Genomic DNA, 27317 nt, shown 5'->3' with positions numbered 1-27317 from the left:
CCGAAATGACACGTTTTAACAAGGACGCGAATTATTGTATGTATGTGGCAATACTGCGTTTGGCAGTGGGTGCACAAGCACAACCAATAGCAATCAAATAAATCAACACATTAATCAATACGCTGTGGCATTTAAAGGATAACTAAATCTTTCAGAAACTATGATTTTTTTTTATTTTACCAGGTAAGGCCCACTTAGCGATATAGCTATTTTTCAGAAGCGACCTGGCCACAACTGATAGCTGAACGTAGTGGCTTAACATCCCGTGGAAATGCATAGCAGCCAAATGCTCTAAACGCGTGATGATGATTCTACACGTGTAGGGATTTACTGGAGGACCCGGAGAAAAATCCACGCGACTACGGGGAGAGAGACACGCACATTCCAAATATGCAGCAGCAGGCGTCAGGGTCTGGATCGAACCAACGACTTCCTGTACACCAGGCGAGGTAGTTGGCATATCGCACTGTATCAAAATATGTACCATTCTGATGGGGATTTAGTATTATCCATAATAGAGGTTTTGGGCTTGGATCGCGTAATTATGAATGTGTCGTTAAACCCGCCACCACCCGACATTTAAGAACGAAACAGGAGGAGTTCTCCATAAATCTGTCTGTCGCCTGATGATGCTGATGGTTGTAATTACTGGCGAAACGTCGTACTCGAATTGTAAATGTTGTAGGTTTACTCTGCAACACAGCGCCGTTGCTGTATTATTAACGAATTGGAGTGTTTTCTTTCCGTGACAACCCTTATTAATTGTCTGTGTCGGGTGGTGGCGGGTTTACGACACATTTGTATTTACGCGATATAACCCCAAACAACCTCTTATGGATACTATTGGTCGCGAAAGCGTACGTGTTAAACTGGGATTTAGTCTTTTGAGAAGTGTATTTTTTGTCAGAGTTCACAACCGAATGACTTGGACACGCTGCTAGTGACTGCATTGGACATTGCGTGAGTGCCGCGTTTGTGGAACTGCAGCGATGTGGCAACAAAAGTACCATCGCCAGAGGATCCCGTGAGCCGAAGTGACGGCGCAGGTCGGTTCCGTCTCCACCCCCACTCGTCTTGTGTCCGTCGGCAGGTTGCGTGTGATGGGGTTCCATGTTCACATCACGGCAGCAGCAGCAGCAGCAATGTGGTTCACGTGCTTAATGCCATCTCGAGGTCTGCTGGCGGTCGCAACGAGAGGGCTTCAGCAGAGAGAGAGGGAGGGAGAGGGTTCGTGTCGGTTGTTGTTCCTCCCCTCCTCCTAAGTCGAAGGGGCGCAGCCTGCAGTGGTCCATAGTTTGGGCTGCTGGTTACAATCGCGCTACTGTGGTTGACCTTCACTTTCTCATTCATCAAGGAGATGGGCGCATCGGCATGTTGATGTTCTGGTGCGTTGATGGTTCCATCAGTGCCTACGAGAAGTAGTGTCGACGCCAGGAGGTTTGATGCCTGCTTCTCGAATGAGAACGCTCGTTTTTATGACATTATTTTATTATTTAGTACTATACACTTTTATTGAACTTGCCGTGTTGTCGGTTTATATTATTTGGAATCTTTGACGCTTCATATCTTCGGATATACGAAGCCTAACGAGCTGACATTTTCGACACAGACCCGCCTCGCGTGACAATTCAAGATTTAATTGAAGAAACCGGGTCCAGGGCCTGCCCGTCGTGGCCCTATTCCTGTTCTTAGCTACATTTTGACTCGTTCATAATCCGACATTTTACCCCCACCCCCTTTTTTTAAATCACGAATGGCCGCGACCAACCTACGAACGCCAAACGTCTCGACGTCCATCCACAGCGGCTGTCGCCGGCCATCCTGCGGTGAATGAGAGGTGACCCGCTCCTACCGCCACTCGTCACGGAGCCGGAGTGGACGCTGCCCTCCCCTTCCTCAGCGCGAGAGCCCCAAGTACACAACAACTACTAGGCTCATAACAGAGATGTTTTTGGGTTAGAGCGCGTAAATATAAATGAATCGTTAAACCCGCCAACACCCGACATTTAAGAACGAAACAGGAGGAATTCTCCACAACTATGGCTGTGGCCTGATGATGCTGGTTGTAATCACTGGCGACACGTCACGGTGCTCGAATGGTAAATGTTGCAGTGGGTTTACTCTCCAACGCACCGGTTAGTGCTGCACTAGGAACGTCTATTGTGGATAATATTGGCCGCGAAAGCCCCACTACGTGTTAAACTAACTATTACGTTATATTAGAAAAACAAGATGTTCAATGCACACTTTTATTTGCACTCAAGAGGATAAAGTAAATAATTTAGACCCACAAATTAATACAATTTAAAGTGCTTAATAAAAGTGGGTGGCTTCCTTTCGATGCGTTTCATTTTCTTTATGCGAGCCACACACTTTTATTTAGCACATCGATATTTGATTAATTTAGGGGTCGCATGTTTTTATTTTCTACTTTTGAGTGCAAATAAAAGTGTGTGCATTGGATAGCTTCTTTTTTTACCGATTGCTTTTTAAAATATTTTTTGAGTTGAGTTTGTCCTTTCCACGCACTTCCGATTCGCATGGTTGGCTACGTACGGTGCGAAAGAAGTTCACCGTACATACGGTACAGACGTTTATTCTGGACGTCGGCATTTTCTCCTTCGCCAGCGAAGTTCTTCCACTGGCGAAGTTCTTCCGCTGGCGAAAGGGGAACAAAAAAAAACTTTCGCGACAGGAGATCGAACCGGCGATCTCCGAGATTGCAAGTCCAGCGTCCTAGCCATTGCACCACGTCAGTAATCTATTAGACTGTGGTACATAAACTGTCAGTGAGTCCGCCTGCCCTCCTGGCATGCCACCAGTCACGCAGTGGCCACCACCACCACCACCAACCACCACGCACCCAGCCTCTCCTCTCTCTCTCCTTGTTTGGAGGCGCGAGTTTTATTTTTATTTTAAAGCTGCCGCGTTCCTGTGCAGGCGCAGTAGCGCGCAACTGCGACGCGGGGCGCCCCACTCATTGCATGGCTCGGCACGGTGGCAAACTCTCGCACGCGTTCCCCATCACAGCTATCTTCATCAACCGCATCGTCCAGTCGTCGTCTCGGAGCCTGTGACATCGACAGCGCTGGACAGCTTCGCCGCGTGAACACTCGAGGGTGACTGTGGAGAGGAGACTCGCCACCACACCGTGATCGGTGCTGAGGCTGGAACTATGAAGGCACGAGAATGCGCGCTGCTGCTGCTGCTCGTCACTTGTGCCGCCTGTGCCGGGTTCACTGAAGCCCAGCAGAGAGGTGAGACGGTCTCTCCCCTGTCCACCTTCGTCGCTCTGACGAACGCCGCAACGCACGCGTGTTGTACACAGTCGCATCGTGTGTGTGTGCTGCTGGAGCACACCGAGACAACACCACGTGCGTGTGTGTGTGTGGAGTGCTCTTGCCACTGCCATCTGGAAATCCAGCAGCATATGTTTAACGAGCCTGACTTTTGCGGATGAGACGCAGAAAGTCTGAACCCGTCCAGAGTTTGCTGCCTTAAAACAAATGCTGCTTGATAATAGTGGTCTGGAATGCCTGCAGGCTGGTGAACAATGTGTGTGTGTGTACTGTATTTATACGTGGAGACGCAGCACGGGGTTTTGATTAGACACGTGTCATCATTTTAATACGGGCTGATCTATTTATAGGTGTCCCGTGGAAACAATGGTGAGAGATTACAGAGAGAACGATGGTGAGAGATTAAAGAGAGAACGACCTTTTGACTTGAACGCCACGACACGGCTCCCGCTGAGTCGTGCACTTCATCAGTCTTCTAACTCGGGGGCTCTGCAACCACAACAACAACAACTAGAGACATTTTCTTTCGAATTCTATGTTGAAATGAACCTCTTTTTCAAGAGCCGCAGCGCACTGTGGTGGTGGATACGAGACGCTGGTCCTGAAATCAATGAAGTCACGAGGCAGTTCCTTAAAGAGCCGCATGCGGCTCTAATCCCACTCGTCTGAGATGCGGAGCCATCCCATTCACAACATTCAGTCACCTGTTGGCAAGTAAAATAGAGTCATTAATAAATCTGTTAATGGATCTCCCAGTGTAGTTTCGTGGTTTTAATGTAGTCTTGATGTTGCATTTATCCTCGAGTGTTGAATCTTTCTTGTTTATGATTGGCTAAACATGTACAGTGTTTTCATTCTGCATCATGAAGTCGTGACTCTAATTATACCTCGAACGTCATTTCAAAGTGCTGCTTTGTCAGTGCATATCAGTTTAGAAAACTTTGAATTATATTGAGGAAGAGCGAGGAACACGTGGGTTGGAGAACATAGGCAAGTTATGGGCATCTTATTGACCGTTAAGAAAAGTAAATGGGCTTGGGCAGGACACGTTGCTAGTGGTGGTCGAGACTAAGCACGGAGTGGCAGTCGAGGGAGCGACCACGCCCCGAGAGGACACCCACCACAACACGGCGACAGCGAGGGGATCGCTTCATCCTGCTGTGGACAGATCGTGGCTGATGTCTTTTAAACGCCAAGCGACTCTCTTCGTGATGTCCCTGGCCTGTTGTGTACACCGCGTGTTTGACGGAGCAAGGCGCGGCCATTGCACTCGTGCGGTCTGTGCACGGCTCCTGCCGGCCACGTGGCTCAGAGGCAGAGCAAGCGGCTCGCGATCGAAAGGTCACGAGTTCACATCCCGATTGGGGGTTGACAGCCCATCATCGCTCCAGGGTCCTTAAAATGTCTACCACGTTGTGGAGAAGTCAACTTTGGTGGTCGTCCAATGGTGACACTAAAACCCCCAACATAGGAATGTGGAATGTCCAGCACGGGCTCAGGGCTGCAAACAGGAGATGAGCACCAGGGCCTCAATGCTCATTTGGGCAAGAGCTCACGTTGACGTGTTTATGGCCCGCGTGTGCAGGGAGTTTAGCGTTGGTGTGTGGGGCTCCTGCTAAGCCCATGGGCAGTGCCGTCTGCCCATTGCCCTTGGCTAGAAGCAACAGGGCCTAATAATAGAGGGGGTCTTGCATGTGTTCACGGCGCGCTTGTCATCGGACTGCGATTGTTTAGCAGTGCGCGTAGCTATATCTGTGCGTATTATTTTTAAATACAGACGTGATTCTACATTCGATCTATACTGTAGAGTTCTCCGTATCCGAGGCAATGTACGGGACGTTGGTCGCGGGTCCTTTTCGAGGCGATAGTAGGATTAATCTGAGGATGAACTCCAATTATCCGCAAAATGTGTGTATTATAGGAAGCCATTCGGCAGTGCTGCGTGCAAAAACATGCAGATACAAGGAAGAATATTGTCTGGATAATATAATAATATAATAGTGACAGTTCCTGTGGACCCTATACATTGTGTAGATAATAGGATTGACGGGTAATAGGGTTAGAGGAGTGCTGCTACAGTCTATAAGGGATATGACAAACAGTTTATGACGATGTATTACAAGTGTGCAGATCCACACCTTTAACCAATGCATTGCCTCTTAAGCCAATGGACCCACGAGACTTTCTGTCCTATTTCATATTAAAATGAATGAGTAACTGCTGCGCTGCGGTCACCACGTGGCCAGTAGGCAAAGAGACGTGGAGCGGCGTGCACCAGATCCACCGCGGCTGGCGGAGAGCTCGCGAACACACGCTGCTCAGGCTGCACGGTTCTTACGTCGTAAGGCGAAGTGACATTCACGTAGATGTCATTTAGATGCTCAAAGTGCTATGAAGACCCGGGGTCCTTCAGGGTTAACCTCCATGTCTTGTTCAAGTTAACCATAAATGATTGGCTCACTGCTAGGTCGGGTGGCTCAGAGGTCAGAGTACGGACCCGGCACCGCTAAGATCCTGGGTTTGAATCCAGGCAGCCGCTGGTGAATAACGGGGGTTTAAAGCGAGGTGACTATGGTCCCAGCTTCGTAACCAATTTTTTTTTTTTAACTCCCAACATTAAATTTCATTCCGCGTATAATTTGGCTAAATTCCAGCTGTGAAAATTTAAGACGAAAATTTCCCTGCCCTTTAAATCGCAAGGAATTAATTCCTCCGCGGGTAAATGAAGTAAAAAAAAATCACGGATAACCTCGCGGATAATAGTATCCGTGATGTTCGTCCCCAAATCACCGCGGAGAAGAGGAGTTCTGCTCTTTGACCATAGCACGAAGAGCTGGGGCTCGAGTTGAACTGCGCACAGTAGCAGCAGCAGCACGGCGTCCAGGAAGGGAGTTTCTATAAAAAGATCACCTTCATGTGCAGCAGCAGCAGCAGTCCTGCCCGTGCTTGTTCCGGCCCAGTTTAGCGGAGGAGGCTGAGGCCAAATTGGCAGCTGAGCAGTCGTGGGCGGTCATTCTGTGTGCTGCGGCGCTAAGAGTGGCGGAGCGGTGGTGGAGCGGTTAGCGCTACGCTGAGCTGCGCTACGAACCTGGCGACCCGAGTTCGATTCCCGCTCACGGCCAACACCAGTGACGATTATCTGAACCGGTCCTGCCCCCCCCACTCCCATAGGTCGACTCGGCCTCAAATGAGTGCCCAGTGCGGTGTGTAAACATCGCCACTAGGGAGACAAAGGCGGTTGGTCGTGGTGCTGACCACCCACCCCCTCGTGTGCCGTTCTGACCTTCATAGGTGCTCGCTAACAGCACTTGTCCCAACAGTTTGTTACAGGCTATACAGATGATCTTTGTCATTTGTTGGTGCTCGGAGTGGTTACGATGTTGAGTGTGAGGTCACTCGACAAAGCCTCGTGTGGGGTCACCGTGGCTAGCTTCTGTCTCGTATTTGACTGCCCGCGTCCACCAGGGGACCTTGACCCGACACTCCGCGTGCACGGAGAGTGAGTGACACTTTTGTCAATCCACACACGGATGAGGACCATTTCTAGATTTGAAGCTTTCGTGACTGCAAGGACCCAAACTCTTTGGTTTTTTCGGTAAAGTCACGTAGGTAAAAAAAGGAAAACGAAAACATATACATTAAATCACGACGTTTTGGAGGCAACACAAGCCCCCGTCTTCAGGTGGAACAGTCACAGCAAAATTACTATATCAAGTGAGCTCTAAGAGACACGACCTTATATACTGGTTAAGGGGAGGGGGGAGGAGTCAGGATGGGCCGTGGGGGGATGAGGACCTTCCAACGCTGTGCAAGTCGCGGTGACTCTGTAACCATAACTCGCCACTCCGGTCACTGCGGGCTGGTGACGGTGGGTAGCATAGACGAGGGAGCGCATAAGTACATACCAACAATGGGTGTTGCCGAGTAGACCTCTGCTGCCTGTAACGTAGGCCCCATCCCAATGACAACCTATTCGTGCCTGGAGGGGACGGCAATCCAAGCGAGATCCAGGCCCAAGCATGCTTAGCTTGTGAGATGCAAATGATATCGGACAACTTGTGTGTGATTTGGTCACAGACTAGCTGAGAGTGAATGTTTGCAAATGCTTTTGAGCAGACATTTCCTGCATCGCTAGTGGCAGCAGCTGTCCCACGCTGCCACTGGTTTCGCAGAACTTCGTCATATTAATCAGCGAGCACGTTCAGCCGTTTACAAATCGGTTATCATCATGCTGGATGAAGGCCTCCACAATCCGTCGACATCTCTCACGGCTCTGCGTTGTAACAAACATCTGTTATCGTTGGCAGTATTTTGTTTACATTCTTGTTCTCCCGAAATTCTAATGAGACGCTGTTTGCCGAGCGTTTAAAATAATAATGTAAACGCGCTCGTCGCGAGTGGACGACGGTCATTCAAAGCAAAGGACCGTGCCGCTCGTAATGGGAATGTATACGTTGGTTTATTTGACTTCCGGTCGAGTTCACATTTCGTGACAGAGGCGACACATTTCTTTGTTGGGCAGGAATCGTGACTTGGTCTTCCGTGACGGCTTCATGAATCGTCTTCGTGGAGTTGTGCTCTCGAAACTTGGATGTTAAATGAAAATAAAAATAGGCCTGGATATCAAATTTTGGACACTGATTTTTTTTGCGCTTTCTGGTTAATCTGACAAATGGAAGTGATGTCACTGATATGTGCCACTAATATTCCAAAAATGGTCTCACGTGACACCAGGTGACGTCATTTCGCTCTTGCTGTGGTGTGCAATCACCACGCGTGCTGTCGGAATCGCAGCGGACGTTCAATATCCCTGTGACGTCACTCGAGATGCCAGGCAGTTGTGTCCCGGCGTATTGGGCAAGTTTGTAAAGTTATACCGCAAAATACTCGCTGGGATTATTACACGGTGATCGTTGTCTCCTCTGCTGTGAAAACTTGTCACGGTCATCCTGCGAAGGAGTCACAAGACTTCGTGAGGCTTTCTAGGATAAACAAGCATAATATTAACATTGATAGTACCTTTTGTTCGTGTGCAGACACATGAATATGTAAGATAATGTAAATAAAATGAAAATCGGAAAAATATCAAAACTTGTCCATAAAAATCCAAAATACTACATTTGTATTTAAAAACTCATCGCTACCGTCTCTCGGCTCGATGGCAGAACGTAACAACACAATCTCGGTTAATTTGAGAGCAAATTTCACTTGTCAAAGCACAATCAAAACAGTAATTACTTTTGCCATGATGAAGCTAATTAAGTTCTTAATTAAATGTTATTTTACAGGGTGTGTTCACAGTAATAGCAGCAATTATCTTGAGCCAAATACAATTACTGCCCTCGAAATTAAAACGGTAAATTGACTTGTATCTTTGCTACCCTTGGGGCCACGGGGTCGAGCTCGAGTTAACGTGAAATCGTAACCTCCAGTGGGTCCTGTTTTATTCGACCGAGTCTCGGTTATAGAACCTGTGGTGCTGATCATAACGAGGAGAGAGCTGAGGTTGTGAGGGGGGTGGGGGGGAGCAGTTTCGCAGTGGTTCGGGCACCGCACTGCAATCCCAGCCACCCGACTTTGATTCCCAGACGCGGCTGAGATCAGTGGGGACAATGATATCCGAGCCCATCCTGGGCCCCTCCTCCACGAGCCCACACTGACCGGCATGGTGAAGCATGGTCATGGGAGCACGTGACCCACACCGTATGGCGAGGCCCTCGTCCAGCAGTGGATTGACCCATTGGCTGTACTTTGTTTATATCTACACATACTGGCAACTTAAAAACAAATCATCAGGCGTGGTTGGTGTGCTTTCACATTTTGTTTATTTAAAAGCTCTTTCCAGAATTATTTATTAAGCATTCGACAGCTCAGAAAGTGACATTTGCAACATCTCCCAATAGTGGCGGCAACAATGTGTAACCCTTCATCAAACAACTGTTGGATGACGACTTCCCTACAGTGTGTCATCATCATGATGGTGGGGGGTTGTCTATACTTCACCGCTCTGGTCGTTGTGGATTGGTGAAGGCATTTGGGGAATCAGAACTGGCAGGGAATCTCGCGCTACTGATGTGAGCCGTGGCCGGCGATCGAACCCAAGCCGCCGAGCTGAGAGCGCAAGAGGCCGCGCGCGGACCCCTGGTCTCATTACGCGTAGCCATTTAAGTAAATTATCTAATTACACGTATGTATTACAATCAAGAGTGGTGCAATTTTAATTTGACTAACAGTAGTGGAGCTCCACAGTGGAATATTTTATTCCATACCAAAGTTTTCACGTGCGAACAACACCCTTCCGCTATTAGCAAAAATGTCTCGGATATCACACGGCACTGGGGATCTGTATACCCATAGAGGCCTTTGTGCAAGAAAACAGATGATTTGCTCGCCCCTTAAAAAAAAGTTCTTCATTGTAAAACGAAAAAAAACACTCCCAGATTCCAACGCTAAAGGAAAACACATGTTGCACGCACACGCACACACACACACGTGTGTGTCGTTGCTTCGAGCAGCCTTCGGATCTCGGTCCAAAAGTCACCGGCGCCTCGACACTCGAACACCGCCACAGGCCCCCACGACGGTGTCTCTGGAGTATGGCGCCGGACAAATGAACGTGCCCGTCGCTCGACAAGAGCAGGCCGTCGTGTGCCCGCGTGGCGGTCCGCAGTCGCGATTGTAGGAGCGCGAAGCTGACCAACAGGCAGGGGTGGGGACAGCCCTGAGGGCCACCGCCAGCCGCCACCCGTTGGTCGTGGCTTGTCGTTCCCCAAGTACGCTGATGCTGCCCATTGCCCGAATTCCCACATTTGCATAACGCGCCATCCCTTGAAAACAGTCGGTCGCACGCTGCCACCGCTTGGCAGTGAACGCAGCGGTCCGTGTGGGTGCACGGACACGGACCACAGCCGCAGCACAGCAGTGACGGCGTAGTAGTAGTATTATTACTATGAGGATTTTTGTCAACCTAGAGCAGATGCATTCATTGGGCGACTGCACATGTTCAGAGTGTGCTTAAGTTAATTGTCCCATTCACTGCAGCAGCAGCAGCAGGGTTTGCTCAGAAAGAGGCAATGCGCTCACCTCCAAAGCCAACTTTTGAGAAATGGTTTCCAGAGCCGACGCCGAGCTGGAGGCTCGCGTGCATCGGCGATGTCACTCTGCTCGTGTGCTGCGCTCACAGATGTTGCGGCATGCACACTGCTACCCTCCGCTCGAACGGGGCCCCTGTGTGCATGTGCACGTGCACCACTTTCGTCAATCTGCCGCTGGACTAAGGCCTTCTCGTGCGTGTGCAGGGTCGCGATGATGATTTGACCGCCGTCTTCACATTGGTCAGTGCGGGGCGGTCAGAAGGCAGGGAGCATAGACGTGGATGCGTAGCAGTGCAGTACAACGGTGGATTTTGGTGCATTGCCCTCTCTTGACCGCCCACATGGCCCCGCAAGAGTCGTGGCAAGGCGTGTAAAGCGTGCTCGCCAAGCAACGGCATTGCAGGCTCTAAGCTGCTTGCCTTCCGAGATCCGACTGGGAACTTTCTGGTTCGCCCGTTCAATGGCGTTAATATATTCCTTATGCTTGTCGAGACATAATTGTTTAAGGGTAGTGTCGCTTTTTTACGTTTAAGTATGTTGTCCTTCTCCGCACCGTATGAGTGGTCTGAACCAAAGGGCAATCGGTGCAGCAAATAGATTCGCTTTCAAACCTAATTTTAATTATATTTTCTTGGCGAAAATGAATCCTTGGTTAATGTTTGAAAATGTAACCCACTTATGGTAGCTTGTAGGTGACTGTAATCATTAATAGCTAATGTTCCACACAATTAGAATAATAAAATATGAGCCTCCTGTAGGGTCGAGCTCGTGTCATATCCTATCTACCGCAAGATCTGCTAAGTGTGAAAAATACGAATAGGTTTTGCCCATTCTGCCAATAAAACAAATGTTAAGATGCTCAAACACCGAATAGAAACATTTTTCAAGGAATCAAGTTACTGCATGAACCACACGTGTTTGTGGTGGGCATGCAGACACACTCGCTCTGGTAATATATGCAGCGTCGATTGCCAGAACAAGTAAAACCTTTTCTTTCATACTTTGATACCGGCAAAAAGGTCCCATGATAGATATGTTAAGGTTGTTCACAATAAAAGAGCCTTCTACATTAGTTAAGATCACTTAAATTAACAGCATCTTGAGCTGCAATTGTGTTAACATGCTGTCGTCATCAGCCATGGTCAATCCGCTGCTGAATGACGGCCTCCCCAACCCGCCCGCTATCTGTCCCAATCCTCGCCAAGTCCAAGCTTGCGCATGCCAAGAAACCCCCATCACAGCAGAAGACGCCGCGATGCGATAATCCAGCGAGCACTCGCACACAAACTGATTCCCTCTCGGACGCGTTCCACCCGTAATAGAGGTTGTTTTTTGGGTCTTCTTCTTTCGTCCGGATTAATAGCAGCAGATTAAAGATGCAATTTCAGATTTGTTATCCACTCAATTGTCTGTTCAGACGCAGTGTGGATCTCGTCCATTCCTCCTTTCGAGGATGACCGGAGCAGCAGCGGCCGAGTGTTTACGATGCCCGTCGACGGTTCGGGATTCGTGGCCGCACCACTCGCAGGCCGCCGAATCTTTGACGGCGCCATTTGTGGCATCGGGTGGCCGCGTCGGTCACGTGGCCCCGTCCCGATTCGGTTGATGTTCGACCACTGGCGGCGTGGAAGCTTGAAAGTGGGGCGAGGTTCGACGGTAGGGTGGCTCTACGGGATATTCATTGTTGACGTCGCCCGCAGTCGAGACTCTCCTCCATCTCTCGCCTTCATTTGTGCGTGTGGCGTGGAGCGACGTTAGATCGTCTACATTTTAATGCGTTCCGTCCACTGACTGCCACTCCGTGTCTCGCCTTGCCCATCGGCTTCATTCGCGTGGCCCATCTCGGCACAGCTCACTCACCCTTCCTAAGGGGCGCCGTGTGGATCAACATTGTCATTTAAATTCTATAAATACATTTGGTGGGCAGCGGTGGCGCGGCTGTTAGCGCACTCCGCGGGGAGCCAAGCCACCTGAGTTCGATTCCCAACCGTGGCTATCATCAGCAGGGAGTGAGAGATTTAAACAGAGGCTCAAAATAAAGCTGTCTCTGGTGTGGACCAATCAGTTTCAAAGACAATGCATAAACTATCAGATCATGTTTTTTGTTTGCATTCTGACCACAAGCATTGTGGTTAATGCAGACATGATTTCTTGTAAAAGGTTTCAGTTTGGTGTTCTAACATCTTAACACCTGTTTTGTTGCCAGAAAAAAGGGGAAAACCTATTCTCGTGTGTGTACGTAACGTGTGTACGTAATGTGTGTGTATGTAATGTGTGTGTACGTAATGTGTGTGTATGTAATGTGTGTGTACGTAATGTGTGTGTACGTAATGTGTGTGTACGTAATGTGTGTGTACGTAATGTGAGCATACGTGTTGCGAGCGTATGTAACGTGAGCGTACGCAACGTGTACATTTTAGGCTAGGCTACACAGCTTTCATGAATAAATCTGATCTCTTTTGAAGAAGTAGTCGCAAAATAAGCCTTCACATCCGGGAATTGTTGTTGTAATATCCTTGAGGGAGAAGGTTTTTTTTTCTTTCGTTCGAGAGGTTTTGTTCCCTGCTGTGGTGATGGCACTCCGCCAGTCGCGTGAATCCAGCCCGGGCAGAGATCCTCTCAACGATGTCGCCCCACGGACGAGCGGACAGCGCACGCGGGTAAGGGTTAGTCGGGGGTTAGTCGACCACACAGGGGGTTAGTCGACCACGCGGCACGCTGATCGGCGCAGGGTTGGTGTAGGCGTAGAGGTTGAGGCGCGGGAGCGTAGAAGTGCAGTACAATGATGCATTTTGGCTGAATTGCTGTTGGCTGCCCACTACACTAGACGACTTATGAGCTCTTTAAACTTCTTACTATAGCGCGTTTGTCTTGTTGATGTCACGTGTTTTATTTTTTTTTATCTCATGTCACTGGTGAGTGACAGCTGCATCAGCCCCGGGACCCTCTCTTCACCAGCATGGTGAAGTATGACCAAACAACCTCCATTAGCGACACAGTAATAGCCAGTCTACGTACCGCCAACAATGAGTAGTGTGTTACATTTTGCTTTCTAATTGGGCACAAAAGTGTACATCCACTCATTCATTTCTGTGGCTTTGGTGAATTTGTGGGTCGACCGTTGCGGGGTCAGGGGTCACCAGGGGCGGTGCATGAATGCCTCGCTTGCAACAAAAAAATGATGTAAGCGTCACACAGAAGTGAAATACAACAAAAAGGAAAATCTTTGAAAGACAATTTTAGGCAGAGCTCTCCGACGTGTTTTTTGGGGTTCGTTACCGCGTGCCGATCGGGGTCTTGTCCGACGTTTAGCTCCACGGTGTTGGGGGCTTGACTTGCTGAAGAAGCTCCGAGCAGGCGGAGCGGAACATCGGACATCGTGCCCAGCAACACATCTGCACGGCGGCAGCACCAACAGCGTGGAAATCTGCGCAGTCGCAACTTGTAGGGCACGCTGCTCAAACAGATGGTCCAGGGACAGGTACAGTTAAGTTAGACAATTGATTTGAACGTCATTTCCCGCACCTTCGATTAGCACGGTTGGCTAAGTTCAACATACGTACATACCTGAGTAGTGGTAGGGCAAGCTCACAGCTGAATACTTATTTTTACACCTGGAGGAACGAGGAATATTTACGCTTCGTACATTTTGCGAACTCCGTGCATCAAATCGCGGTTGTAACAATCAATGTTTTTCAAGTCGCATGCTATGGGTTTAAACCGCCCCTGCAGCCACTAGTGACGCTACCATTCACTGCAACGGTTCTCCGACGTGAGCTTGTCCTCGTGGAGTGAAAGGGTTTCATTTGGAGGTAATGAGAGTAGGGGCCCCGTGCCATGTGCACAGGAACCCGTAGGCCGCAGTGAGACGACCGGGCCGAGGTAGCGGCTCTGCCGGGGAGGGCAACACTGCGGTGAGTGTGGCCGGTCTCCTCCAGGCAGCACAACAACAGCGCAATTTCCCACGGAAGTTCCATTCGTCTTGGATCATCTCCGCGAAAGTCATCGTGCCCCTCGTGTTACAGAGCGGAGGTGGTGTAGGGAATTGTTCCATCCCAGTGTAGCGCTGTCTGGTTCTCGTTGTGTTTTTTTTTACTTTCCATTTGTTTGAGACGCGATGATCCCAGGGTGATTTGGCATCGTAGTGGGGAGCGGAGAGAGATTTTTGAACTTGAGACGAGCAAAACGATGGGGGCCTCCGATCTTGGCTGAACATTCAGCCACAGGAACGAACACAGGCTCCTCCTCCGGCTTCCAGCTGGCAGCTCCAGACAGAAGTTTGAGCTGGAAATAAAAAACAATAGCTTAGAATCGACAGTCCGTTTTGTTTTTATATGCATGTGTTAAGTAATGCATAACTGTCACGAAATGTGTTGTGCTAATTTCACATCCAGTTCAAGTTGTTTTCGTGCTCATTGTTTGTTTGCACTTGAAGCGGAAGTCGGGAGCTGTAAATTATTTAATTTAGTAGGTGATCTTGATTTGAAGCTATTAGTAGGTGACCCCAGCTTCACTGCAGGAATGGCGTGCACAGCTCTCTGCTGGAGCCCCGCGCGGGTCGTGAGGGCCGTTGGACCACACGTGATCACGCTGGTCATTGAAGCTTGGTGTAGGCGGGGAGCATAGATGTTGGAGCGAATAAGTACGGTACAACAGCACAGCCCCGCAGCTGATATCAGCCGGCTGTGTATGGCTGTCACGATCAGGATTTGTATTTATACTGGAATAATCCGATGAGCTATGCAGCTCTGTTTTACAGATGTCCAGTAGTGGCACATGTGCCGCTTTGTTTGACATGGTTAGCTGTTCAAGCCCAACGGACACCCCGGTTAATACTGCGGGTGTTTTAATCACTTGATGTTAAAGATTCCGTTGTGTTCATCTGAAAAATGTATGCCGTGTGTGCCATCATCACGATTCAAATTTGCCAAATTTAAAAACAAATCGGCCAAAACATATATAGTTGACTAGAACAAAGAGCAAGATCGCATCTCTACTGGCATACTAGACTCACCTGTGAAACATAGCACCTATGTGATAGCCTTGCAATTCAAGAACAGCGTGAACACGAGAGGGTTACGTGTTCACGTATTGCTGAGCCAGACTCGTCCGGGTGACTCGGGTATCGCCAGTGTGCGTTACGTTTGTTTTTATTCAAAGCATTTTTGTAAAAGCAGCTTCTGAAGTTGGGATGCTTCCCCACCCCACCCCCGCTTCCTCCCCAGAAGTCTGGGATGATCCCAACGAGGCTTCTAAAGGCTTATAGGACAACAAAGCCCCATAGCCAGACGATCCGCGATGGCAGTAGGAACACTGTATCTCTGGGTTTTACAACGATGCATATTCCGTGTACATTCTGCCAAGTCCATGCGGCTTCAGGTCGAGGTCACTCAGAGAATAATGGCCTCTGCGCTTGGCATCTTTCAAGTGAATACTTGACTTTTCCTTTACGGCTGGCCGTCCAAGCACAGCGATTCCAGACGGTTCTCGTAAACAGAGAGCACCTCCGTTTGTTGTTGTTGTTGACGTTCTTCTCATTGTCGATGCGTTTTGTGGCGGTGCATTCATAACCTAATCCACATGCTGACATTTAAAACGCAAGGAAAACGAAACTTTAGCGGCGTTTCATGTCTCGGGCAAAGGATTCCGGCCGGAAAAGAGCCGAGGGCTGCCTCTCGATTGATCAAAGGAGAAGAGGAATGCAAGCGTTCATCATTGCTAATGAGGTGTCATCTGCCACAGAGTAGGCCACGAAAGCCACGCTCTGTTATCTCGTGTGACCTCTTGCACTTGACCGTGGGTCGATATCAAGGTTACTCCGTGCCTTTAAAGAGACCGACACTAAAGCACATGGCAGAGCCTCGAGCAGGCATCCATATAGCAACAGGACATTTTCATATGCGGTCATCGTCATCACCATCTATGATGAATCTACTGCTGGGTAGAGGCGGTCCCAAGCTGTCACCGTGCCTCGTAGTCCTGTGAGGCTCACCATCTATCTCAGCACCTGCACACGAGATGATTTCACGGACGCGTTCCATCCCTCGGCTGCCACTCCGTCACTATTCTATAGACCTTTGACCATCGTCCCTTCCAGCGCCGTGTCCTGCCCAAAGTCCCCTGACAACGATGTCTTGATCCTGCGCATGCTCTCTAATCCGTGCGCTCCTTCAATTGAGTACCAGATAGCAATTCAATTGTGCAGCTCTCCGTGCTCCTTTGCGTACTGTCCAGTTTTTGTTCCAACTATAAAATCAACTTCATTTTCCCCGCCTGAGGCAGCTTGTCAGCCACAGCACTTGCTGAGTAATTATCGGCGTACTGAATCGAGTCAGTAACCGGGAACTTATGGCAATTATGATAATTCTGCATACGACCTTTGACCTATGTCAAAAAAGAATGGACGGATTGTTTTTCCAAGCGAGTCTGATGGAGTTTTAGGTTATTCTAAATTCTCTTCCCATTCGTCTATACTTTTTATTTATTTATTTTTGAGCTCGGGAGAGTTTTTTGAATAAAATTAAGAAAGATCGGGTGACTTGGGGGGAAAATGGAAACTTTGAGAAGGAATTAAACTGCACAATTCATGCACGAGCATTTGATAATTATATTACAATACAATTTGTATTCCCATACATTATTGTAAAATATTAACGTATCATTTACAGCCCTTTGACTGTCCACTGCTGGATAAAGAATTCCCCACACCGTGTTGGTGCCGGGAGGTTACTATTTGACCATACTTCACCATGCTGGTCTATACAGGTTGCTTCAGGTGGGGGAGCATACCGTGGGTTCAGGTATCACTCGGCACCGATGCGCGCCACGATCGGGAATTGAACTCAGGTGGCCGGATGTGTAGCCCGGTAAGCTACCTCCGACCCTCACCGGAGTTCCCTGTAGCCTGGTTAGCGTGGCCCCGGCCACGATGATCTGAGTCTCGTCGATCTCGGGGTCGGTGTATTTTGTTGGGCTGGTCCGGGAGGACGTTGTAGACGTTGGCTAGGAGGGGGCCCCACTCTCCCAAGGTCACACGCCCCGTGGGTTTGTCTTTGAAATACCACGGCCAGCTCGGGTCAGGGCGTTAACTGATGTCCCTGAGACTCATGTTCCACTCGTGGTACATATTTATCCCACGAAGTTAGAATACGTTGGATTGCACAACGTATTCATTCCCCACCATTAAATATAATAATAATCATGTTATCGTCTGTTGTATATGGTGCCATTCCATGCTGGTCATTGCCACTGACGCTAGCCCACGACTGGGAATTGCGCTGGGCTCGCCGGCTTGGTGCGCTAACTACTGCGCTACCTCCGAATCCAAGATGATGGATTTTTATCCAGCCATTTATGTTCGCACAAGCAGGCCAACACAACCCGCACTGACCAGCGTGGTGAAGTATGGCCAAACAACCCCTACGGAGGTCTTCATCCAGCACCAGATTGAGCAAAGTGAGGTGCAGGTTACAGCCACGCTGCATGGCCTCGTCTGGCCTGTGCACGTTGCGTGTGTGCACGCTGCATGGCCTCGTCTGGCCTGTGCACGTTGCGTGTGTGCACGCTGCATGGCCTCGTCTGGCCTGTGCACGTTGCGTGTGTGCACGCTGTATGGCCTCGTCTGGCCTGTGCACGTTGCGTGTGTGCACGCTGCATGGCCTCGTCTGGCCTGTGCACGTTGCGTATGTGCACGCTGCATGGCCTCGTCTGGCCTGTGCACGTTGCGTGTGTGCACGCTGCATGGCCTCGTCTGGCCTGTTTACGTTGCGTGTGTGCACGCTGCATGGCCTCGTCTGGCCTGTGCACGTTGCGTGTGTGCACGCTGCATGGCCTCGTCTGGCCTGTGCACGTTGCGTGTGTGCACGCTGCATAGCCTCATCTGGCCTGTGCACGTTGCGTGTGTGCACGCTGTATGGCCTCATCTGGCCTGTTTACGTTGCGTGTGTGCACGCTGCATGGCCTCGTCTGGCCTGTGCACGTTGCGTGTGTGCACGCTGCCCACAAGGCCACGCGGGTCAGAGCAGCTGCACTGCCAGCCAAGAGGCCTGCGAGTGGCTCGACACGCGGACCCCGAACACGCAGCGCGACGCGGGCTCTTGACGGCCGGAGCGGGGTGGGTGGGGGGTGATAGTGGTTGGCGCTGATGGGAAACAGCAGCTCTGACATTTGCAAGTTTAAAGGGAGACGTGGGGGGGGGGGAGAGGGGGGGTGCTGCTGGTGCCGCTCGTGCCCCCCCCCTCCCCCCCGGGAGGATGCGGGGAGGATGTGCGTGGGGCTGGCGCGTCTCGGCGTCTTCCTCCGCAGCGGCGATGTGGGTGCCACGTGGCGCACGTCACGTCGACGCCTCGCCAGCGAGTTCCCCTTGCAAGTCTTTGGTGAAGTGTCAGCCAGCAGATTGTCTTCTCGGTACGAAGTGGGGCGCTGTGCGCGTGGAGGCAGCCGCCGCGCTTGAAGCGGTGCTGGGGCACAACTCGTTCGTCGTAAGCGCTGCCGGCAGTTCGAGCGAGAACTCTCATTGCGACCCGAGGTGTCTTCCTCTAGGAGGGCCGTCGAATTATGAAGCAAGTGATAACCAATGAGGTGCAATAGTACAGGCAAATACAGTGCGAGACAATCCAGCAGTGCAAAGCTAGAGCAAAACGAGAGAGAGAGAGAGGCACACGCACAATTTTACAGCAATCCAAGTTAAACCCAAATCAAAACAAATTCGTAGATGTTTCGTGGATGTTTTAACGGAGAGGGAAAATAAATACTGAGAGGGAAACGCATTGCGCTGACTTGGTGGTGGAGAAATAATGATGACAGATATTGCACTCGAACTCCTCAACCAGATAATTGCATTCAATTCTAAACAAACAAAAAAACACTGAGAGGGAACAGACATTGCCGATGTTGTGGAAAAGTCACTCGATAGAAAGTCGAGAATTGGAAAATGGCTCTTATTCAGAGTAGAAACCCAGAATTGTTTATCGCGATATAATTTGGATTCATCGTGCGTCTAAATGCCACCGCAGCTACAGATGCTGTGCATGACAATGGGAGACGGGCATCCTGGGGAAAGGAGGAATTTGTATGTGTGTCGTAAGAGAAAGTGGCATTTAGTAATTAGGCAGAAGGGGGGGGGGGGAATAGGAAGGTCTTGACTCTGGACTTGAACTCGGACAGGGAGTCGACAGCACGGATGGATGGAGAGGTCCAGACAGTGGGGGCAGCAGAAGAGAAAGTGCGACTCCCACCGAGCGAAGGTTGACTGTTTACTTTAAAGAGGGAAACATGTCTTTAGAATTGGCGGATGTCCTATAAAAAAACCTAACTCGCAGCAAATCAAGGTCCAGAGTAGAGGGAGTATGTCGATGAAAACAGTGAATTATTAAGGTCATTGTGCAGCCATCGCAGGCCGTACAATGCGTGCATTATCTTAAATGCTGTTTGTTTGTTATGTTGGCTATCAAGTTTTCCCATGAAACACGAGCACATGTGCTGCAGGCGAAGTGAAGCACAGGGGAGCGTGAGTCGTCCTCGCGGTGTCTGTAGAATCTTTAGAGAACGGTAGCGGCGTACCGCGCCTTCGAGCTACTCACACGGGGATTGCGCACGGCGACCGTGGGCCCCCACTGCCCAGCTGCGGGCCAGCTGCTGAGTCGCTCTGCGCCGCGTAGGGGCAGCTGCCACTGGCGGTGCCCTTCGCCGATGTTTGTCGCTCGACGCGCGTGGAGCGCCCCGGGGCGGCTCCGTCAGACGCGCGCCACCACGGAGATCGCCACGGCAAATCCGCGGCGCCGTGTGCGGTCCGCCGAGTCCACGCGGAGCGCCGTCTCCCCGCTGCCGAAAGATTTGAAGCGGTGCCAAACCTTCGCGTGGCAGTGGGGGGGGGTGACGGACAAAGCGGCCTGGCTATGGTGGCGGCCAGCGCCGACGTAATTGACCAGGACAGGCGGAATGGGCGTCTGCGGGGAGCACGCGGGGAGACGCAGCGAGGGCGAGATGGCCCCGCGCGCGGCGTGTCGACGGGCGTGCGGTGGAGTGAGCGGTGGAGTGAGCGGTGCGGCCGCGCTCCGCACGGCTCTCACGGTCAACTCCTCCTCTGTCTCGCCGCTCATTAACAAGGCGGCGCGCGTCCGTTGGGGACGACGGCAGCGGTGGGTGGCGCTCGTTGTGGGAGAGGGGAATCGGGGGGCATCGCCGATGAGCGAGCCGTGGGGCTCTGGGAGGGAGCCGCAGGAAGTCGTCTGCTGGAGTCCCGACGACGTCATTTCTCTCTCCGTTGTGTGTTAGGGTTGCGCCTGCAAGAGCCCATCGGCGTTCTTGCACGATGTCTGACGTTTCGTTCCACGTGCCCGAAGCCTCTTCGGGTCATGAAGCTCCCGGCGCGTTGAGCGGAGCGTCGCACATCACGCCGATAAACAAAAGCGCGTTGCAAAGCGACGTCGCACAACCACGAAACACCTACGCATTGAGTATCATGTCCCTTCGTCTGATCCGCACTTTTCCTGCAATTGCACATTTCATTTTTCGACTTAAATTTCGTGACTGCAGCAATTCATATTCTTTGCTTTTTTCGGTAAAGTCGCGTAGATAGAAAATATAATAATAATAATAATAAAAGAAAAGTTAATAAAATAAATCACGACGTTTCGATTGCAACACAAGCGGTCGTCATCAGGAAATGGGGTTTGCCTCTAAATGCAAACTGTTTATAAAGGTTTAGAGATGGGCGTAGCTCAAGTATGTCAGCAGCAGCAATGCCAATGCAGCAACAATGCCAATGCAGCAGCAATGCCAATGCAGCAGCAATGTCAATACAGCAACAATGCCAATGCAGCAGCAATGCCAATGCAGCAGCAATGTCAATGCAGCAGCAATGCCAATGCAGCAGCAATGCCAATGCGGCAGCAATGTCAATGCAGCAGCAATGCCAATGCAGCAGCAATGCCAATGCAGCAGCAATGCCAATGCAGCAGCAATGTCAATGGAGCAGCAATGCCAATGCAGCAGCAATGTCAATGCAGCAGCAATGTCAATGCAGCAGCAATGTCAATACAGCAACAATGCCAATGCAGCAACAATGCCAATGCAGCAACAATGCCAATGCAGCAGCAATGCCAATGCAGCAGCAATGTCAATACAGCAACAATGCCAATGCAGCAACAATGCCAATGCAGCAGCAATGCCAATGCAGCAGCAATGTCAATACAGCAACAATGCCAATGCAGCAGCAATGTCAATGCAGCAGCAATGTCAATGCAGCAGCAATGTCAATACAGCAACAATGCCAATGCAGCAACAATGCCAATGCAGCAGCAATGCCAATGCAGCAGCAATGCCAATGCAGCAGCAATGTCAATGCAGCAGCAATGCCAATGCAGCAGCAATGTCAATGCAGCAGCAATGTCAATGCAGCAGCAATGTCAATACAGCAACAATGCCAATGCAGCAACAATGCCAATGCAGCAACAATGCCAATGCAGCAGCAATGCCAATGCAGCAGCAATGCCAATGCAGCAGCAATGTCAATACAGCAACAATGCCAATGCAGCAGCAATGCCAATGCAGCAACAATGCCAATGCAGCAGCAATGTCAATACAGCAACAATGTCAATACAGCAACAATGCCAATGCAGCAACAATGCCAATGCAGCAACAATGCCAATGCAGCAGCAATGCCAATGCAGCAGCAATGCCAATGCAGCAGCAATGTCAATACAGCAACAATGCCAATGCAGCAACAATGCCAATGCAGCAGCAATGCCAATGCAGCAATAATGCCAATGCAGCAGCAATGACAATGCAGCAGCAATGTCAATGCGGCAGCAATGCCAATGCAGCAGCAATGTCAATGCAGCAGCAGTGGAAATGCAGCAGCAATGTCAATGCAGCGGCAATGCCAATGCAGCAAAGGGCCGCCAGGAAATCCCTGCACCCCGCTGCACACACCACACTGCTGACGGTGGAGGTTGATTGACAATAAAGCACAAGTCAAGTCATGCCCCAAAGTGGTTGATGACATCTTTGCAATGATTGCTGAGTTTATAACCATCCTCTCAGTTCAAATTGTGTCTGTGTCTGTATATATGGATGGCTTCATGAACGAATCATCCTTGATAGCCAGTAGGCTTGCAAAGTACCATCGTCTTAGAGAAATACATTTTGTGCGAGCCAGCCGCATTACATTCATGATCAGCCACGGCAGAAGAATTGGTCCTACCGTGTTTCAATTCTACCTTATGTCTTTGCGGATTGTGTAGTCAGAAGAGACCAGATGGCTCAATGAGCCATTCTGTCTACAGGAAAGTAACCCATACTGACGCCTACCTAAAACCTGATTCCCACCACCATCCATCCCAGAAGAATTTTCTCTTCAAAACGCTCCATCATAGAGTTCAATGTACCTCCGACCATGAACACCTAACCAGTGAACTCGAACACGTACACCAAGCTCTCAAGTTGAATGGAAATAACCAAAGAATACGTTACATTTAATTTACCGATTGCCAAAAGCATTAACGTGAGCATGTCCGGAACTGATGTTGTTGTTTGAATTTTCCTCTCACTTTTGGAACAAAGGCGACGGTTTGGATCGCCTGCTCATTACAGAGCAGCTGTGTCCCGCAGTCATGGGAAACTGCGGGGATGTGGCTGAGGCGAGTCTCTCAGATAATATCCCACTGCTTGTGGAATCCCATGTTATTGGAAATGCCGAGAATGCGATTGTCCGTGTATCCCCACCAAGTCAGAGGGGGCAGTAAATCCCCAGAGCGGCGCGCTGAGCGTGCGAGGGGAGGACCCCGCTGAGATTCCACGTTGCTCCTCGCCAAGTTGGACTAGGAGGGCAACGTTAGCAGCATCGCAGCAGAGCCGCATGAATTGCTCGTAATCATTAACCTCTCCCCTCCCACCGGGGGTCATCTTAAAATCGCTGCGAGGCTGCACAGCCAAAGCACTTCTGTGTTGGAGGTCAACACAGATTCGCTCCACGCTGCTCCATCAGCAGCGCCTCAGCCCCTCGCCGATTCGTTAATGCGCCCTTCGGAAGAGAGCGTTGCTCTTACTCTATATATATGTTGAGAACCCAACCCTGTGACCCCCGCGGTTTAAATGACAGCGGAGTGGAGCTCACGGTGGAAAGGGTGCTCCCCTCTGAGCCAAAGTGAGCCAGCGAGTTGGAGAGTGGGTTAGCAAATGGCCGAGTGAGTGTACGAGTGGGTGAGTGTGTGAACGGATGACCAAGTGAACTAATGAGTAAGTGGGTGAACGAGCGAGTAAGTGGGTTAGCAAATGATCGAACAAACAAATTGGTGAGTGGGTGAACGGGTAAATGAGTGAGCATAGGTAGTAACGATTGAGTGAGGGTGTGAGTGAAAGTCAGCGAACGAGTGAGTGAGATCGTGAATGAACAAGTGCATGAATGAGAGGGTGAGTGACTGATCGGCGGTGACTGAGTGAACGAGTGAGCGGAAGAGAGAAGTAGCAACTGATGAGATTCTCGAGTGAGTGGGTGAGCAGGCTAGCGGGTGAGCGAGCAAGCGAGCGAGTGAGTGAGCACGGGAGCGAGTGTTTCTGTGGGAGCTACATCGCTCGGACATTTTGAGTGCGGACGCGTCTTCTTCATCCTCGGTCTCTGAGTAAACTGCGCGTGCGGGATGCATTTCAGGTCGCTGTCAACCAAGGTAAACACGGCACGCGGGTCCGCCTGATTATAATTGTGGCCCTGTAATTGCTCGACGCGCATAGAGGGTGACGCAGACACGTATCGATGTCTGTTTTGTGGGCTGGGTCGTTGCCGTCGGTCACGGGAGTGGACCGTCGGTCACGCGTTCATTGACGCCAAATGTGGCGATTGCAAATTCTTTATTTTAAAGCGGAGCGCTCTGGTCCCTCGTGAGCTCAATTTGTAATTTCACTCTCACGTGCGGGTTGGGGTGTGGGGGTGAAGGTTGTGAGGGTGGTGGGAGTTGAGGGGTGGGGGTAGGGAGGCAGAGGGGGGGAGCCGTGTGGTTGGGGAGGGGCAGGAGCGGAGGGGGTCGGCGTCTCTGTGCTTCTGGGAATTCCGCTGCTGCTGGACCTGCTGCATAGCTCTTGGAATCAATCAAATGTGGAAACAGCCTCCGCTTCCTCGGGTTATTTCTTTAAGCTTGCGACTTCCCTGGCTCTGCAATACATACCACCCCGGTGCGGGAAGGGTCCCTAAATGTTGCCTCTGAGATGGGGTTGTTTTCCCTTTACGGTTTTTTGCGTGTAATTTCCACGACTTTTATACCGCTCGTGTTATCGGCGTCACTTCGCGAGACGCCGAATCTACTCAGATCTCTCCCGGAGCAGTGCATCGTCTCACGCTAGAAAAGAGCCCGCGGAATCGGGTATCGCAGAACAACCTGTGAGATCCCTTCAAGTAGCCTCTGGTCCACGCGCTGAAGGGCAGCACTTTCCCGCCGGCACTTCGTCACGCGACAGCCAAACTGATATTTAAATAAAGCGCAGAACTTGAAGGAAAGCGGCGTGATTTTCGTGTTTTTAACGCAGCGACCGGGCTTGAGACCAACTCGCTCCACGTGACAAGTCGGTGTGATCGCCGGCGGCTGTCTGGATTCGAACCCAGGCCCTCAGCGGTGCCAAGCTCAGCGCTCCGACCCCACAGCGACTTGGCGATCTCCTTGTTTTGTTTCTTAGCCGAGCAGCACGTAATGCTCCAGTTGAGACAGAGGGAGAACACGACTCGCACAGTCTGTCTTGAAGCAGCCGGGCCAGTCTGCAGTCGTTAATTAGGCAGGCACACGTTTACATGTCACACCTCCCACACTATCCCCTTGCTCGGCCTTGAATTTAGAGAGTGCAGTTGATATGTGATCCACTTTCCCGATGTACAGCGCCACTCCTGTAACAGATCAAACAACCTGCTCAGACTTGACAGCACCTACTCCTGAACATCATCGCACGTGTGTGTGTGTCTTTGTTTCATGTGTTATGGATGTGCTCCCGATTTTTTTATTCATAAAAAAAACTGAATGAAAAATAGGCCGAGATTAGAAATTCAGATAATTCAAAAACAATTCTCCAAATGTATCTGTAAATTGGAAGCGATGTCACAAATATCCATACGTAAATTGAATGATGCGAAAATCAGAAACATCCAAAGTGATTCTTAAAATCCGAAATGTGATTTTTTTTTTATCTGACACTTATCGCTACGAATACGACAGTCTGGTGTGGTATATAAAATCCTTCTTACAACATAATTGTAAGAAGGCGCTCAAGAGAGCGCCTCTACAGGATATTTGGCCTACTCTTCCACTCTGGCTAGACATTTTCAAAGCGGTGCTAGTACCGACACTTCACCCCACTACGTACAACCTGTACTCACTTCTACTGCTGGGTGGAGAGAGGATGTGAGGTTTAAAATAAACTTCCCCCATTGTTTCACCTGCCAGGCATGGGAATCAAATCTAACCTGCGAACCATGACCCCCGGATCGCACGACTTGTGAGATAACCATCACACCGCAGCAACGTCCCCGAGTGAACATTACAGAAGAAAATAATAATTATCATCATCGGAAGAAAGGGTCCCCTAAGACAGGCAGCTGCTGTTGTACGATGGTGCGTACATCCCTTTGCAAAGACCTTAAACAGAGACCTCCATTCTCTTGCCCCGTGGATGGATTAATTCAATTGACCTAAACGCGCAGCCACTATTGAATGTTCTCGTAATGAAAAACAAACGTGCCCACGCCTGCCGCAGCCTTCGCCACGTTCATCAAGCTCGGCAAGGAGCGCCTGGCTAAATAAGCTGCGTGCAGTTGTAGAACATCAAGGCTCGTGCTGTTGCAATGTGTCGCTAATTAGGGTCCGTCACAGTGGGCCATTGTTGGTCTGCAGCTACTTTTCTAAGAGACAAAATCATCCCACACTGGGGCCCCATTCATCCTGTATGGGTCCCATTGAGCCACGCACTTCCTATGGACTCAAGTGCATTCATTTGTTCTGCACCAGTAGCCCTGGGTATCCCAACTGTAGACTAACAGCTGGGGCATGTGGATTAGACATTAGCGCTGATCGTCAGGTTTTATGCTCGCGCTGTTTTTTTCCAGTGTTCACCGCGGAAGAAAAACAGTTGGTAATTCAGGCAGCAATAGGAAACGTACACAGGTTAAAGACATCACTCTGGCAGTTAAAGTTAAGGAGCTTAAAGTGGCCTTGGGTAGAACATGACCCGAGATGGGACGACATTGGCCAGTGGCCAAGATTCATGGCGGAATGGCAACCAAGGCAGGGGACGTCCACCACGGAGACGGAGCGATGTACTCGGCTCGTGTGCATGAGCCGGGTGGATTCTTACATCCCATGAGAGATGGTGACAGCTTGCTGAAGCCTTCATCCATCAATGGGAGCAATCGTCCCGGATGGTGAAAATTATCATGTATGTATCATTAATATCGGATTCTTACACGTACAATATTATGCATTTAGCACGAGTGATAACATCGATTTATCGAACGAAACGGTGCCATTGCACCATGTACATCCCATGGGTCGTGCTATTTTCCCCAACGGTTCGTCCCCAAGAGGGGAGGCTGCCACCATGGCGTCACGGTCAGCGTATCCGACTGGCGATCTGTCGGCAGCTGACACAACGGGGCAGGTTTCTGAAATCCCCGCTGCCTCTGTCCACCCAGCAGTGCACATGGGTACACCACAATCAGTCGATCGGCAGGTCACGCTCGGTGGGTACTGCCACCTCTTCTAAGGCATCTGACCAGAATAGACGTGTCGGCCGAACACCCTCTAGAGTGGCTCTCTAGAGCTCCCTCCAGCGGAGGCCTTTCCGGCAGCAGTGTCGTGAGCGAGCAATTGCAGGGCTGCGCATTTTTTCTTTCGTTTTGCCGTTTACATCTCAAGAAGCGTCGACGTGAGCTGTGCGCTCGCCGCTG

At 50.3% G+C, this 27317-nt stretch overlaps 1 protein-coding gene across 5 annotated transcripts in view; it reads left to right on the top strand.

Moving 5' to 3' along the window:
- Nucleotides 1-1804: 1804 nt before the first annotated feature.
- The window catches only part of LAMA2 (laminin subunit alpha 2), a 94776-nt gene continuing 69263 nt past the window's right edge, over nt 1805-27317 (top strand). For 4 of the 5 annotated variants that reach the window (XM_078866532.1, XM_078866531.1, XM_078866530.1 and 1 more), the window contains exon 1: nt 2861-3257. In XM_078866532.1, coding sequence (XP_078722658.1) covers nt 3176-3257 — 82 coding nt within the window. In that variant the 5' untranslated portion in view covers nt 2861-3175. Of the gene's footprint in view, nt 1838-2860; nt 3258-27317 lie in introns of those variants that run through there. The other variant, XM_078866528.1, reaches the window with a different exon arrangement.

The sequence above is a fragment of the Lampetra fluviatilis genome, chromosome 22, assembly GCF_964198595.1.
Source record: "Lampetra fluviatilis chromosome 22, kcLamFluv1.1, whole genome shotgun sequence".
Taxonomy (NCBI): Eukaryota; Metazoa; Chordata; class Hyperoartia; order Petromyzontiformes; family Petromyzontidae; genus Lampetra; species Lampetra fluviatilis.
Note: the sequence above shows the minus strand (reverse complement) of the source record. Positions and strands in the feature narration are given on the sequence as shown.